This window comes from Syngnathus typhle, linkage group LG14 (genome assembly GCF_033458585.1).
Source record: "Syngnathus typhle isolate RoL2023-S1 ecotype Sweden linkage group LG14, RoL_Styp_1.0, whole genome shotgun sequence".
Lineage (NCBI taxonomy): Eukaryota > Metazoa > Chordata > Actinopteri > Syngnathiformes > Syngnathidae > Syngnathus > Syngnathus typhle.
Window position 1 is genome coordinate 5,927,204 of NC_083751.1, and position 14,230 is coordinate 5,941,433.

At 39.1% G+C, this 14,230-nt stretch overlaps 3 protein-coding genes across 3 annotated transcripts; all 3 read right to left on the reverse strand.

Annotated features, from left to right (window-relative positions):
- Positions 1-253: 253 nt before the first annotated feature.
- Positions 254-7,180, reverse strand: si:dkey-21p1.3 (collagen alpha-3(V) chain). The gene is made up of 39 exons (XM_061298229.1): positions 7,154-7,180; positions 6,806-6,850; positions 6,637-6,690; positions 6,511-6,564; positions 6,384-6,437; positions 6,246-6,299; positions 6,122-6,175; positions 5,991-6,035; positions 5,786-5,830; positions 5,379-5,486; positions 5,239-5,292; positions 5,110-5,163; positions 4,910-4,963; positions 4,736-4,843; positions 4,579-4,632; positions 4,415-4,522; positions 4,160-4,210; positions 3,995-4,048; positions 3,869-3,922; positions 3,737-3,790; positions 3,515-3,622; positions 3,372-3,425; positions 3,158-3,211; positions 3,008-3,061; positions 2,890-2,943; positions 2,758-2,811; positions 2,551-2,604; positions 2,433-2,486; positions 2,310-2,363; positions 2,189-2,242; positions 2,064-2,117; positions 1,961-1,978; positions 1,831-1,893; positions 1,618-1,749; positions 1,406-1,529; positions 1,218-1,324; positions 1,057-1,134; positions 780-977; positions 254-670 (listed from the first exon to the last, which is right to left on the reverse strand). The coding sequence occupies exons 3-39, from the start codon at positions 6,637-6,639 to the stop codon at positions 518-520; spliced, it is 2,583 nt and encodes an 860-aa protein (XP_061154213.1). The 5' UTR covers positions 6,640-6,690; positions 6,806-6,850; positions 7,154-7,180; the 3' UTR covers positions 254-517.
- Positions 7,181-7,700: 520 nt separating this feature from the next.
- LOC133167430 (collagen alpha-1(IX) chain-like) lies at positions 7,701-9,646 on the reverse strand. Its single transcript, XM_061298231.1, has 13 exons — positions 9,592-9,646; positions 9,466-9,510; positions 9,300-9,353; positions 9,027-9,075; positions 8,886-8,939; positions 8,761-8,805; positions 8,621-8,674; positions 8,409-8,453; positions 8,286-8,339; positions 8,170-8,206; positions 7,979-8,032; positions 7,800-7,907; positions 7,701-7,724 (listed from the first exon to the last, which is right to left on the reverse strand). The coding sequence occupies exons 4-11, from the start codon at positions 9,030-9,032 to the stop codon at positions 7,989-7,991; spliced, it is 339 nt and encodes a 112-aa protein (XP_061154215.1). The 5' UTR covers positions 9,033-9,075; positions 9,300-9,353; positions 9,466-9,510; positions 9,592-9,646; the 3' UTR covers positions 7,701-7,724; positions 7,800-7,907; positions 7,979-7,988.
- On the reverse strand, positions 9,282-14,093 carry LOC133167228 (collagen alpha-1(XXVII) chain-like). The gene is made up of 13 exons (XM_061297852.1): positions 14,061-14,093; positions 13,278-13,382; positions 12,790-12,900; positions 11,481-12,341; positions 11,069-11,122; positions 10,770-10,880; positions 10,491-10,544; positions 10,147-10,200; positions 9,958-10,065; positions 9,770-9,823; positions 9,592-9,645; positions 9,466-9,510; positions 9,282-9,353 (listed from the first exon to the last, which is right to left on the reverse strand). Exons 1-13 carry the CDS (start codon positions 14,091-14,093, stop codon positions 9,282-9,284), a joined length of 1,716 nt encoding a protein of 571 aa, XP_061153836.1.
- Positions 14,094-14,230: the final 137 nt, after the last annotated feature.

Below are 14,230 nucleotides of genomic sequence, written 5' to 3' on the forward strand. Positions count from 1 at the left end.
GTAACCATTTTATTCCACAACCATGTGTATATTTTTATAAATTATATTTTATACATGTACGGTTACTACATATTATTATCTAAACATCATGTACTTCTGGCCACCTGTAAGAAACTGCCAAACATAACTTAAAAATATGATATATTAATTTTCTGCCCTTTTACAAAAGAGTTTGTCAATTTGTGACTTGTGTTTTATATATGTTGAAAACTCATCATGCTTCAATAATAATCATAAAATATGTTTTGGTGACTTGATTTTATTCTGGTGTTTCAAGTAATCAATTCATTACGATATTCTGTAGAAAAAATACATACACGCAAACGAACTTACTGAACATGCAATATGCGAACATATTGTAAGACCGCCAATGTATCCACTTCTATCAATTAATATTATTTCAATAAATATAAACAAAAAGCAGCGCAAATGTACATTGTCAAGACTCTATACATCCCTACTATCGCTATTTACATGCGTTTTATTCAACACACACATGTACAGTCACAATCATTCATCACAAGAAGCAGATGGGCCCCAAATCAGCATTGATCTCAATCTCGTGTGCCCAATGTGATGCCATCTCGATCCCAAGATCTCTGATAGGGAGCAACTCCATATCACCTCGATGTAGCTCCGTGTTGCCCCAAACCTTCGCAACCACCTCCACCTGCAAGCCGACACACGAAAGAGCCCAAAACTTGAATACAGTTTGTTATAGTGAGAATAAAGGTGTGGAAATTAATCAATAAATCAACTGTCGAGAAAGTAATCCATACCTCACGTCCTTGTGTGGACACTGTGGTGTGGTTTGAATGTATGTCTTGGCTGGAGTCTCCCAATAAGTGGACAAAGTCGCTTGTGCCATCCATAGAAGAGTTGTTGGACGTCCATCTGAGTGTCAAACGCTGGAAAGATGTGTGGCTGTGTAATCGTAGAAACCGCAGCTGAACGACATTCATGCCGACGTAGCCAAACTAAATGACACAAAACATTCATATTAGCAGTGTGGTAAATATACAAATCGATTTAACAATCCACAAAAGTCAGCCATACCTTGTCGCCACCAAGTTGCTGGCTAAACCACTGAATTGTTCTTGATTGGTGCTTTTCCAAATTCCACTTGAATGTTATCTACATAGCAAAACATTGAAGTCATTCAGATGTGAGAAGCATCCCGAGAGATAATCATCATTTTCAGGAGTTGATGATCTTACCCGCGACTGCGATGGGTCGATGCAGGTGCTCCCCCCCGCTGTGAAGTTACAAAACACTCTCAAAGCATCAGAGGGACAACCTTGGTTGGGGTCCATGTAAAAGTAACCTGAAAGAAAATGGCCGCCTGTTTACCAGCAGTCCAACAAGCAGGCATGCAGAATTATTTCAAGTATTCTTGAGCTCTCACCATCATTGAAATATGGCCGTATGAGACTAAGCTCATAGCAAGAGGTGGCAGGGTTATATTTTGTGCCTTGGGGCCAGTTTGAAGATTCATCATCTGCCTCATCGAGCTTCAATAGACTTGACTCCTACATCGGAATCCGTTATTTCGTCAAGACAGATGATGGGTAAAAATGTATATAAAATATATATGAGGGGAAAAATAATTATACCTACTTTTGGTTGTTCTTTCCGTATCTTCAGGAGTGTTGAAGACTCAGAATATTTGCTGGAGGCTTCTTCTCTGTCAACTGGTCTTCTCTCAGATTTTGAATGAGATCTGCTTTTTCCTGGTAAACCTGCTTTTCCCTGAGGAAGGAATGTCAGTAAAAGCCCTAAAACTGAAATGTATCATTTACAACTCGTCGTATTTAAATCGTTGTATCTTACCGGGGGTCCTTGCTTGCCCTTAACTCCCTTAGTTCCGCTGCTACCTTGGATACCTTTCATTCCCTGGAAAGGGCCAAAAGACAAATACCATATAAACATAATTAAATTGTAAAACATAAAAATCCCTCACCTTCATTCCAGTCTGGCCCTGTAGAAAAGCAGAACACGGATAAACACCTATTCTATATTTTGAGTTGCTATTTCCAAGAGAAAAAAATATCACTAAAACCTACAGCGTATCCAGGCTGGCCTTTTTGTCCAGGTGAGCCACGAGGTCCGGTATCCCCCTGCAAAAATCAACCGGCTCATGAACCATTAATACTAACTAAAACTAACGTGAAATTGAATAAAATCGTACCTGCTTTCCTTCATGCCCTGTTACACCTTTTCCACCTTGCAGACCAGACTTCCCCTAAAATGATGACACATCAGGTCAACATAATTATGCTATTTTATGTAAATGTATGTATTTGGACCACCTTTATCCCTGCTGGACCAACTGGACCTTGCAACCCCTTTTCACCCTGGTGACCCTGTAAGTGAGCATAAAATGGATAAAACCAGCTCTTTTTGATGACCCATTCTCGCTTAACTAAATCTACCTTGGGACCTCTTATTCCTTTATCACCCTTCTCTCTTGACAGTCCGGGGATACCCTGGATCAAAAAAAGTTTTTGTAGTATTGACATCAAAATTACAATTTCAAATCACTCTTGTTACCTTTGGCCCAATTGGTCCAGGAGGTCCTGTCTCTCCTCCAGGTCCAGTTTGACCCTAAAAGAGTCAATTAAACATATTATACAATACATAATAGGGGGATATCTATTCTGTTGATCAAAATTGCTGTGTCTGCCAAACATAATTTTATTATGTTTTAAGTTATTTGCGTGATTCTTAACAGTGAATGAGACGAATTGTCTCAATTACCTTAATGCCCTGTTTTCCGGTGTTTCCTCTAAGACCAGGTGGTCCAGGTGACCCCTAAGATATTAAAAATGCAATTTATATTTTTCACAAAAACACTGTTAGCCCTGCCACTAAAAAAACCTTCTATCTTACCTGTTTACCAGGCCTGCCCGGGGTTCCAGGTTCTCCTGTGCGGCCAACATTTCCCTATGGAGATAGATTCAGTTTTAGTAAAAATGACTGAACATTATACTTTAGATATTTCTCTTACCGGATACCCTTCAGTACCCTGAAGCCCATGTAATCCATCCAAACCATCCAAACCCTAAATATAAGACAGTCACCATTCAGCAAAAGCGCACATTTGTTGATTTGTACGTAATATTTGTGTGTATTGTAATGTATCAATGAGGATACTTGCAGCTATCCCACGTTCCCCCTTAGGTCCTCGCTTGCCTGGTGGGCCTTCAGCTCCCTGATAAAAACACCTCATTAGATGACATTTTCGAATAGTAGTTAGGATTGTTAGCTTGCAATAAAATACAATTGTACAGAGAAAATATATTACAGGATTTTATTTTTACAATTTCTATTATTATTAATTTATTTCTTGATTAGTATGCTGTCTGACTCACGGTTTTTCCCGGCGCTCCTTTGTTCCCCTTTCTACCAGGTTGACCTTCCAATCCCTTTATAAAGACATCAAGGGATTTATAAAGGCAACATCTACATTAAGTCACATTTAAATAGTAACAATAGCATTTGTCATTTTTCTTACAGTTGCCCCATGAATTCCTTTACGTCCAGGAAGACCAGGAGGACCAAGCGGTCCAGGCCGACCTTTTGACCCAGAAGGGCCAATAAAGCCAATCCTTCCAAGTTTACCCTGAAAAAACTTGTGCTCTTTATATGTAAGTATAGTATGAATCTTAATTTATAGTTCGGGATTTATTAAGTGAAAAACCCAAACATGAATCTTTTGATACATCAAATATCTCACCATTGTGCCTTGAGTTCCTGCCTCTCCTTTTGCTCCCTTTTCACCCTTCATTCCCTGTGTAAGGTTATTTACAAAAAATATTATATAAGTATTCTTGTCCAGAGTGTTGTGTGTCATATAATGAGACCTCACCATTTTTCCTTTAACGCCCGAAGGACCAAGGTCACCCTTCTTTCCACTAGCGCCCTGATTAGCATGAAACAGATGGAATCAGTTGATCATACTCACTGCATATTGAAACAAATTTTTGAATTTCACCTTTGGTCCAGCATTCCCAAGTTTGCCATCAGGGCCCCTCTTGCCTACAAAACCCTAACAAACAATAATTAAAAAGAAAAAAAAAAGGTCTAAAACATGAATAATCAATCAATCAGCAACCGTTCAATTCTGGCCATTCAAACAGACTGAAACATTCAAACTTACTGTTGTTGATGGACCTATTCGGCCCGGGGGTCCGATGCGGCCAGGGGAGCCCTGAAATGAGAGAATTATGTACAGTTGAAAACGTAAAGGTCACGTAAGGTTTACGTCATTTCTTATATGAGTTTTGAATATTTGTACACTTGCAGTAATCCTAATTTATTACACCTGGCTAAAAACAAAGATTTTTACCAACTTCGCTCCCTGTTTTTAACAAATATTCTAAAACGGTATGGGAAATAACACCACAATACTAACTGTGTGTCCTTGAAAACCTTTGTGCCCTTTGCTTCCCGGTTCTCCAGTGTCTCCCCCTTTTCCAAACGGTCCTGGCATGCCTTGGGGACCTCTTTGGCCTGGCGAACCCTGAAAAAAAAAATGTAAACATCATAGTCTCAACCAAAAATTCAGACTGTGCAAACCTTAATTCCAAGAGGTCCCGGGTTGCCTCTGTCCCCCTGTGCTCCAGTATGTCCCTGTGAGATGGCGGAAAAAAGCGAGAACAAGTTGCAATGCTCCATTAGGGGCAGATGGGGCACTGCCCCTTGGGACAGCGGTTGGTGGTAAAATTTTAATAACCTGCTTTCCTGGACGACCCTTTACTCCTTGGGGACCTCTAACACCTTGGTCACCAGCAGTTCCCTTTGGACCTAGCTGACCAGGGGGGCCTTGGCTTCCTTTATCACCCTAAAATAAATGTTATTAGCATATTTATAAATATTAATCTTCACACATCTGTTTAGATCAACTCACAGATGTTCCGTTTTGTCCAGGGGATCCCTCAGTCCCTCTACGCCCAGGTGGACCCTAAGAGGAAAGTTCGGAATGAAGACGACTTTGTTTAACAAAGGTGCAGGCATTGCAAATGTAAATATTATGGATCAACAAATTTAGTAGCCTAATTGGGCTGATTATTCTCACGATTGAAAACAACACAGTCTTAATCTATCTACCTCCTCACCATCGAGACCTGCAGGTCCCTCCTCTCCGACAACGCCTTTAGGTCCCTAAAGAAAATAAATAATAGCACAGTTAACCCCATATTTACTGTAATCATAAATATATAAGCAGACATTTTTCACCTTTGCACCTTTGACTCCAGGTAGGCCAATTGATCCTTGAGGTCCGTCTTTACCCTAAACATAAAAGAATAGAGTATTACGTTTTTTTTTTTACAATGTTTAGCGAGATTTTAATGAAATGGGTATAAAAACAGACTTACAGGATAACCTATGACCCCAGTAGGGCCAACAACTCCTTGCGACCCCTGTTCACCTGGATGACCTCGTGGTCCAACCTCGCCCCATGCTCCAATGTTGCCCTGGGTGCCCTACAATGAGTAAAATCCAAGAGATTAATGATAGTTATTATTAGTGTTATACAGAATATGATTTTCTATATAGAAGTGGAAATTACATTTTATTTTTTAAATCCCAATCATAGTCACAGTCATTGAGGGTCAAGCATAACATTTTGGATCACTCTACCGCAAAATGGAGATAGTCCACTAATTCTCAGTAGCTCAAATGGATTTTTCATCACTCAAGACTTCATTCATAATTATTTCTGTCGAAAATAAAACACACGAGGCAGTAATATCAGATGAATAATTCATTGAAATGCTCCTACTGGAGGTCCTGTGTGTCCTCGTGGTCCAGCCATGCCCATCTTGCCCTGAAGGAAAGTTAGATGTGATGTTGGTGAAGATGCAGCAAAAACAAGGACGTATTTAGAAAATATTTTTCAAAAATAAAGTTGGGAGATTTAAAATAGAAAATTTACAAACCGCATTGGTAATACATTTAAAAATAAAAGCATATACGGAAATGCTTACTGAGGGACCTGGTTTGCCTCTTGGCCCCTTTTCACCTCTTTTGCCCTTTGCAACAAGCAAAAAAAAAAAAAAAGGGCATTAGGCATATCAAAACATACTCATGATAAAATCTAAGGAACCGAAGCATTTACCTTGTCTCCTTCCATCCCTACTCGTCCCATAGATCCTTGTTTTCCTTTTGCCCCCTAGAACAATATTTTTGCTTGAACATTACATTGTCTCCCCTCCAAACCAATTTGCAATCAATTTTCTCACACTCTTTCCCATTTTTCCAGGTATTCCACTCATTCCTATACTTCCAGCTTCTCCCTGGAAATAAACAAGTATCACACGCTTAAATACTCAAGAGTGAAAAGTCAAAGTGAAAATTGGATTTTATTGCGTAACACTCACACTCGCCCCGACAGGTCCCTGCTGGCCGCTTGCGCCCATCTTCCCTGAAAATCCCTGTTAGCATGGATTAACACTATTTTCACTACAACATTCATTATATGTGTTAATTTCAGATGAATAAACTCACTTTTGGACCTGGAGGTCCAGTGTCTCCAGTTATTCCATTTGCACCAACAGGTCCCTAATGGAAATATTGTTGCTATTGTTTTGTTCATTATCAAAAAATAAATAAAAAATCTGCAACTAGTCTCACCATGGCTCCATCGATTCCATCTTGTCCTCCAGTTCCTGAATGACCCCGTAAACCCTAAAATAGGAAACAGGTCAATTATTTAAGAACTTGGAAGCACTTGATGAGAAGAACTTGATGAGAAGACTTCAATCGAATCAGATACTCTTTTTTTAATAGTTGACAGAATTACCTTAAAGCCTTTTGGTCCACTTGTGGCTGGGACACCTGGCCTTCCCTTTACAAAAAGGTTACACATGTGCATAAATAACAACAACAACAACAAAAACACGTTCATAATTTATGCCATATTATATCGGTGATTTGCGTGTGTGTCATATAATAATGTAAACATTATTAGCGTTACAGAGATGTTAGCTAGCACAAATAGACAAAGAACAATTCAGATTCACACCAATGGACAATTTAAGGTCTTGAACTTAGCGTACATATTTTCCTTTTGTTTGATTCATTAAATTAGGTTTTAGGTGTGTCAAAAGGGATCAAAATAAGAAGTTTATACACATAAGAACCTTTATACCAGGTTCTCCGTCGTGCCCTCGCTCTCCACTTTTTCCCATCTGTCCCTGCAGGAAGCAAACAGAACTGATAACAATTTATATTTGACAATAACAAAATGGGTTATGAAAAATAAATTCCTGCAGTGTCACTATTGTACTCACAAAAGGACCTGGCATTCCGGAAAATCCAGCGCGACCCTCTCGACCCTTTGTGAGACATTGACATGAGTTTACAACGTCCATATATGTTTTTGTGAGCAGAAATGGTCAGAATGCAAAGTATAAAAAACTATTTTTCATAAGAACATGATTAAAATTTCAGTTCATTGTCCAACCTTGTCTCCTCGGGTTCCAGGACTTCCTTGAATGCCTGTAGGCCCCCTATCTCCCTAAAAACACAACAATATCTAAAGTCATTCACCACCATTGACGCATATTGACGTCAAAGCCCCATTTTAACTGAGCCAGCAGTGAATGATAACAGCCATGCAAATCATGTCCATGAAGTCATGAGCTGTTGAATTTCCTTCAACAGACCTTTAATCCATCTTTGCCTTGCTTGCCTTGCTCTCCCATGATGCCGTCCATTCCCTGGAGGTAAAACCTGGTTGTTTTGAGAGTTATCAACTCAAGCATGCAAGCTTTAATATGTCAATTTATACTCACGTCGGGTCCAGGAAGTCCTACGGGTCCCGTTGGCCCTGCAAGTCCCTCGAGTCCCATTGGGCCCCGACGGCCCTTATATCCTGGCTTACCTGGAGGCCCCGGGAGCCCCTGCGCAAAAGATAAACAAGGTATTCAACGGTATTCAAGATTCTAAAAAAAAAATAAAAAAATAAACCTACTATGTCTCCCTTAAATCCTGGAGCACCTCTTTGACCACGCATAGCTTTCACCCCCTGCGGTATTTCCCAACACACGAGACCAAAAAAAAAAAAAAAAAAGCAAAACACATAAACATTATAATTGAACATGAACATGATTGTAAACATTCTAGCTAATAGTGAAACTGCTTTAAATAATCTTACGGGATCACCTGAGGGTCCAAGCAATCCTGGATTCCCATTGGCTCCCTGAAATAAATAAAAAAAACACATTGAAGGATCTCAAAATGAACAGTTGAATGTTTATGCATCTGTTTTGTTATCTTACGTAAAGACCCTCGGGTCCAGGTTCCCCTATGTCTCCTTCATCTCCTGGACCACCCTAATGAAGGCATCGTATTGTAGATGGTGGCTGGAAATTAATAGTCACTTTTTGGATTGCGATACTCACCGTATCTCCCTTTGGACCTGGGGGTCCAACAGGTCCCGGGTTCCCCTTGAAAAAAAAAAAGGTTATAATTGCTAAACAAATACAAAGGCTGTATTTAAAATAATGACGCATCACATAGATCCTCTAAATTTCAAAATACCTATGTTACAAAGATTGCTTCTGCCGTAAATCCAAATGAGTATACTGAATAAGTTTCTGCAGCTAAATTTTACCTGAGGACCGCGTATTCCCGGGAAACCAACGATTCCAACAGGACCAGGCTCTCCCTAAAAACAAAATATTGATTTCTAGGTTGCTATCATTTCTTGTCATCATTTATTGATCATTTATTAAGATAATTGTGGTTCATCACCTGAGGTCCAACCGCTCCTCTAAGACCGATGTCACCTTGTTGACCCTGATGACAGTCAACTCATGATTATCATATTAATCATTTAGGATTATGACTAATATTAAAAGTTCTGGTAATTAACTTACAGGAGGTCCCTTTACTCCCGGGACGCCTTTTCCTCCTCTTGGGCCCATTTTGCCCTAAGAAGTCACATAAGCTAATAGTTGTTAGCACATAAAGTGGTTCCTTGTAACGCCAATCAAAATAAATCATGACCAATTACATACATACATGTGGGCCTGGTGGTCCGCTAAATCCTGTCGCACCAGTTGGCCCCTGAAAACATTCAACAGAATATCAAATAAAAAGTTCATTTCGAGTAAATATATATAACTGTTATTATACTGTTGAGAAAAGAAAAAAACACACAAAACAAAACATTGAATGAAAGCAACAAAAGAGTAAATAAAAACACTCAACACAATAATTGGTCATTTATCTGCTTATACATAAAGTAAAAAAAAAGTGAATTTGTTATATGTTCATTGAGCAGCACTAACCCGTGTTCCTGATCTTCCGGGGAAACCTGTTGGACCCCTGGCTCCTGCTATTCCCTTTAAACAAAACGTATATGCCTCAGACATCTTATTGAGACAGCTAGGAGGTCTTTTAAATGAAAAAATATATATATATATTATTTTAATTTTAGTCGTAATATTATCTTACCAAGTAGCCAGGAATCCCGATGATGCCTCTGACACCTTTATTCCCCTGTAGACAAAAATTTAAAGATTATAAAAATAAATCAAATCACTGCAGAACAAAAGTGTGTAGTGGATATAATTCTTCAACCTTGTCTCCTTTTCTACCTCTATTGCCTGGTGGTCCAGGCTCCCCCTCATAACCCTGAAGGCCATGAAAGCACATCATTAGTCAGCGAAACACTGATGTATCATCATCATATGAAGATCTCAGGTTTCCCCCTTATTGTAAGGACTCGTTGAACACTGGAAGTTCTAGACATTCTTACCCACTCACCCGGCTCCCCTTTGTTGCCTTTATCTCCATTGTAGCCTTGTGGTCCCTAAAGTACCAAGCATAAAAAACATTTAAAACAAAAATCTCAAATTCAACTTGAGAAAGGAAATAACTAGTAAAATAATACGGAGTTGACTATTTTGAAAAAAATAATCTCATTTAAAAGATCAGGAGAGGTACCTGTTCTCCAGGCAAGCCAGGGGGTCCTGGCTCTCCATTCTCCCCAGGAGTCCCATCATTGCCTGGTCGGCCTTGTGGCCCTGGCATACCTTGTGGACCAGGTACACCCTGTGGTACAACGTAAAAAATATGACAGAAGTTGTCAATTGAAAAGATTGATTATTTTTATCTAAGTAAAGCAGTACGTACAATTTTTCCACAAATTCCTTTCCGGCCTTGCTTCCCGGGATTTCCAGACAACCCCTTGGAAACAAAATTACGCACATTTTGAATTTTGGTAGCTCTGTTCTATGATTATTTGGTTTACTGGCATTGAAAAAACAGAATTGAATTAGACCGTGTTTAAAACAACACAACTTTATCTTAGGAATGTCTGTTAGCTTAATGCTAATACGCGTTTTTGTGGATGAGTAGATAGATACAACTATTTAACCAAAAATCCCAACTGACTGACAAACTACCTAACTAAATAACAATAATAATAATAATAATAAGACTATATAAGAAAACCTACTTCTTATATGGCCACTTACAATTGGTCCCACATTTCCACGAGGTCCAGGAGGTCCTGGAGGCCCCTTCAGTTTCTGACGTTTAAAAACAAAAAAACATATATAATTAAAATAAACATATTATTATTAACATCTTGTTTTAGTTTCTCAAATCAAACACACACTGGGCATGAAAAGATCATCTTAATGTAGATTTTTTTTAAACTATGAGGAAATGAGACAAGAAAACTGTTATTCTTCCAGCCGGGATTTAAATAAGTAGGTCATCCAGAGCAAGCTCAACAAAGACAGTTTTAATACCTCCCACTCCTCCTCAGATGTCTCAACTAGAACAATAGTGGACAAGCCAGGTGGACCAATGGGCCCCATAACTCCAGTCTGTCCAGTTCCTCCCACCATGCCTAAATTACCCTAAAACGAAAAAAAAACATAAGTGATATTGAAAATCTACTTTTTCAATTTCCATAACATTTGTACTGTGTTAAGTGTTGCAATGAGCTGGAGCCATTCATCATCTTAGTGGGGGAGAAAGTACTTCATGGTCTCCAGTCCAATAAAATGGCAGTAGGGCACATATGATAATCCAACCCATCACATACTTTGTCTCCTTTTGGGCCTGGAAGTCCGGTCAGACCTGGTGGACCAGGCAGGCCCTGGGGGGGGAAAACATTACAGTTAATATATGAGTGATAATTATTATTTATAATTGCAATAAAACATATTAACATTATCAGTGTTATTATTATTATTATGATATATAAAATACATAAACATAATATACTTATAAAATATTCAATTACTATTCAAGGTTTATAAATAGTTTTTATGTACGTTAAAAAATGTACATTATTGTATTATACTGTATTATTTGAACTGATTTTATATTCAGTTCTTACACTAAGGTAAAATACCATATTTAGCCACGAGAGGGAGCTATCTACCACCTCTCCCTGTCTCTGTCTCTCCCAAGCATTCAGAATTCAAATCAAAGGATAAAATATATTTAATTACCATTTGACCTTGAGTCCCTGGTCTTACGTGTTGAGGACGATTGCTAATTGTTGTAGGAGCATTCCATGGTAATTCACGCTCTAATTGGAAGGATTCTGCAGGGCTAAACGTAGTAAAATTGCCAGTTGATAGTGGCTCATGTTCCTCAGGGAGTTGAAGGTTATTTGGCCCTTCTTCCTCCTGCTTCTCCACTCTCAAGTCTTCATCATTTTCATCGCTGTCAGTTCCAGGAAGCTCTTTGGATATTTGTTCTGTTTCCAGCTTGCTTCTACTTCCTGCTTCTTTGCTGGGAGTCTGAGTAGACTCATTTGGATTTGGCACTTGTACATGAAAATGCTCCTCCATTTTGTTTTCAGAAGATATTTCTCCTCCTTCTGCTCTGAAGACCAAAACAGTGGAGACTGGCGGTTCCTCTGTTGAAGGTGCTGATTCTCCAGGTTCAGTTGATAAATGGCTGCTGGTAACCACGTTCCAAAAGTTCACGGTGGTGTCTTTAACTTGCGTATAGCTCTCTGAACTTGTCCATTCCGAAGCGGGACCTGAAACTGTAGGCTGCTCAGGCTGAACGTGAGGACTTGAAATAGTAGTTTCAACATTTCCCAAAAGTAATGTGTCCTTCTCAAGTGCAGCTGAAGGAAAATGAGCTTGAGTTAAATCCTGATTGGGTGAAAGTGTTGGTGTCCATAGGGGTTGCATGAATAAAGCATCTGGTTCATTATCGCCATCTTGCTTTTGCAGAAGTTTCAGTTTGCTGGTTCCTGGATTTGCTGGAGTCATCTCAGTGGATTTAACATGTTCATACACGCCTTCAGAATTTTGAGATGATAGCTGGTTGATGTGAGATGATAGAGTCGTCACCTCCTGAGGAAAAATTGACACGAAAAGAAATAAAACAGTGAGGACAATTTATATAGGCTCAAAATCATCCCACTAATGTGAAATTAGGTTTTTGATGTTGCAATTAGTACAACACAAAAATATATATCTTTTTGATATTACCAAACATCTTTTCATGTACCGTGAGGAAAAAAAGAATAAAAAATGCTGTGATGGGCTTGCATGCACATACAGTCCAAAACATTTTTTTCTTTCCCAGAATGTCAAATTTGCCAGAGATAAACAACTTTACAGACAGACAGACAGACAGGCGCTCTGCCATCTCAAACATTTCCAGACACACATAGATGATGATTATGAAGTAATGTCGCTCTGCACTAACATGTCATATCTCATATCTATAACATATCTCTGTGCCTTCTAATAGACGTTGTATTGGCCAATAAATGGCGGATTAAATTTTACGGCTCACCTGTGTGCCTGTCAAAGCAGAGCAACTGCGGTCGTCATGGAGACAGTCCCCTTTGACCACTGTAGGAACTTCCAGTGTGTGAATTATCTGCTGAATGCTCCCCTGAACGCGCTATAAAATACAGCAGGACTCAAGTGAACTAAAATCCCCTTTTTGAGTTAGTTTCAAGTCACACTCACCATATATAGGGTTTTGTCAAATTATCTTCCTCTGTATGTTAGTCGCTAAGTAATTTTTGTCTCCATGCATAGTTGTCAATGGAATTATTCAGTCTATTTTCATTTTTATTAATTATTTCTCTCTATCTCATTTTATTGTTTGTATACAGGAACTGCATACAAAGATGAGTGGTAGACAAAAGTCAACGTAAGACTATGAATTAGGTTCCATATGAGGAAAAAAAAATAGCATATTCTCTTTATATCATTACAACAAATAAAGTTCTAATAAATACGGAAAATGCTGTAATAGAAAGAGGATTGACTTACAAAGGTCAGCAACAGTAGCATCAACGCCTGCATGGCTTCTGATGGAGGCTCCCTCAGGAGCTGGTCCGACTTATACCTTGGCTCACTAGCGCCCCTGTGGAAGCCCTCGGTATGACACAAACACAGATACACAAGTTACCAAACAATCCAAATTTGGAACACCACAGAAGTACACACTGTTGCTTATTCTTAAAAGCTCATAATTATTCATGTCACAACCAGGTTCACTCAAGTGGGAAAACAGCAACTGGACTTGAGTGGTTTATTTATCATCTGCCTGAGCTTTATAGTTTTAGTAGTGCAAAACATCCTTGAGGTGTGTGCCAATTTTTGATGAGAGGAGTAGTCAGACTTAAGTCACAATCTATAATGAGATGGTCCAGTCACATCTTATTTTCCTTGGCTCCGTATGTCTCTCCTAGGCAGAAGTAACACAAAATAGAAGAAAGTAGACGTTCAACTCAATCTCTTCCAATGCCAGGTTTCATTAGATGCCCATCAGAGTCTCCCTTTCTAACATAGTGAACTTTTATTCATCAATGTGCCCGAGCTGAGACCTCTCTTCTTTACCACATCCATGTTTTTGGCTTTGCTTGGCATTAAACTTAACCTTGAGCCTTCCCGCATTCATCTTTTGGCTTGACAGGAAGGTCGGAGGGCGTGGACTGTGACCCAGGTGAGGAATGTTGCATGGGAATCTAAAGACTGTTGCCTCACTGTTGGCTTTAGATGGATTCAATTTACGGTAAAAGATGAATGGGTGGGGTCAATTTGAGGTCTCACCCTTCCATGAGCTTTGACACCAGGGGGCCTCATATCATTATACACATTTAGATGTTCTAAAGTATAAATATTGAGTAAATATAGAAAGAAAAGCTCTATTTTTTATCACCTAGTAGTGTTTATTTTTCATACTTGAGACCCTCCTGTGAGCAAAACAATTCTACTTAACA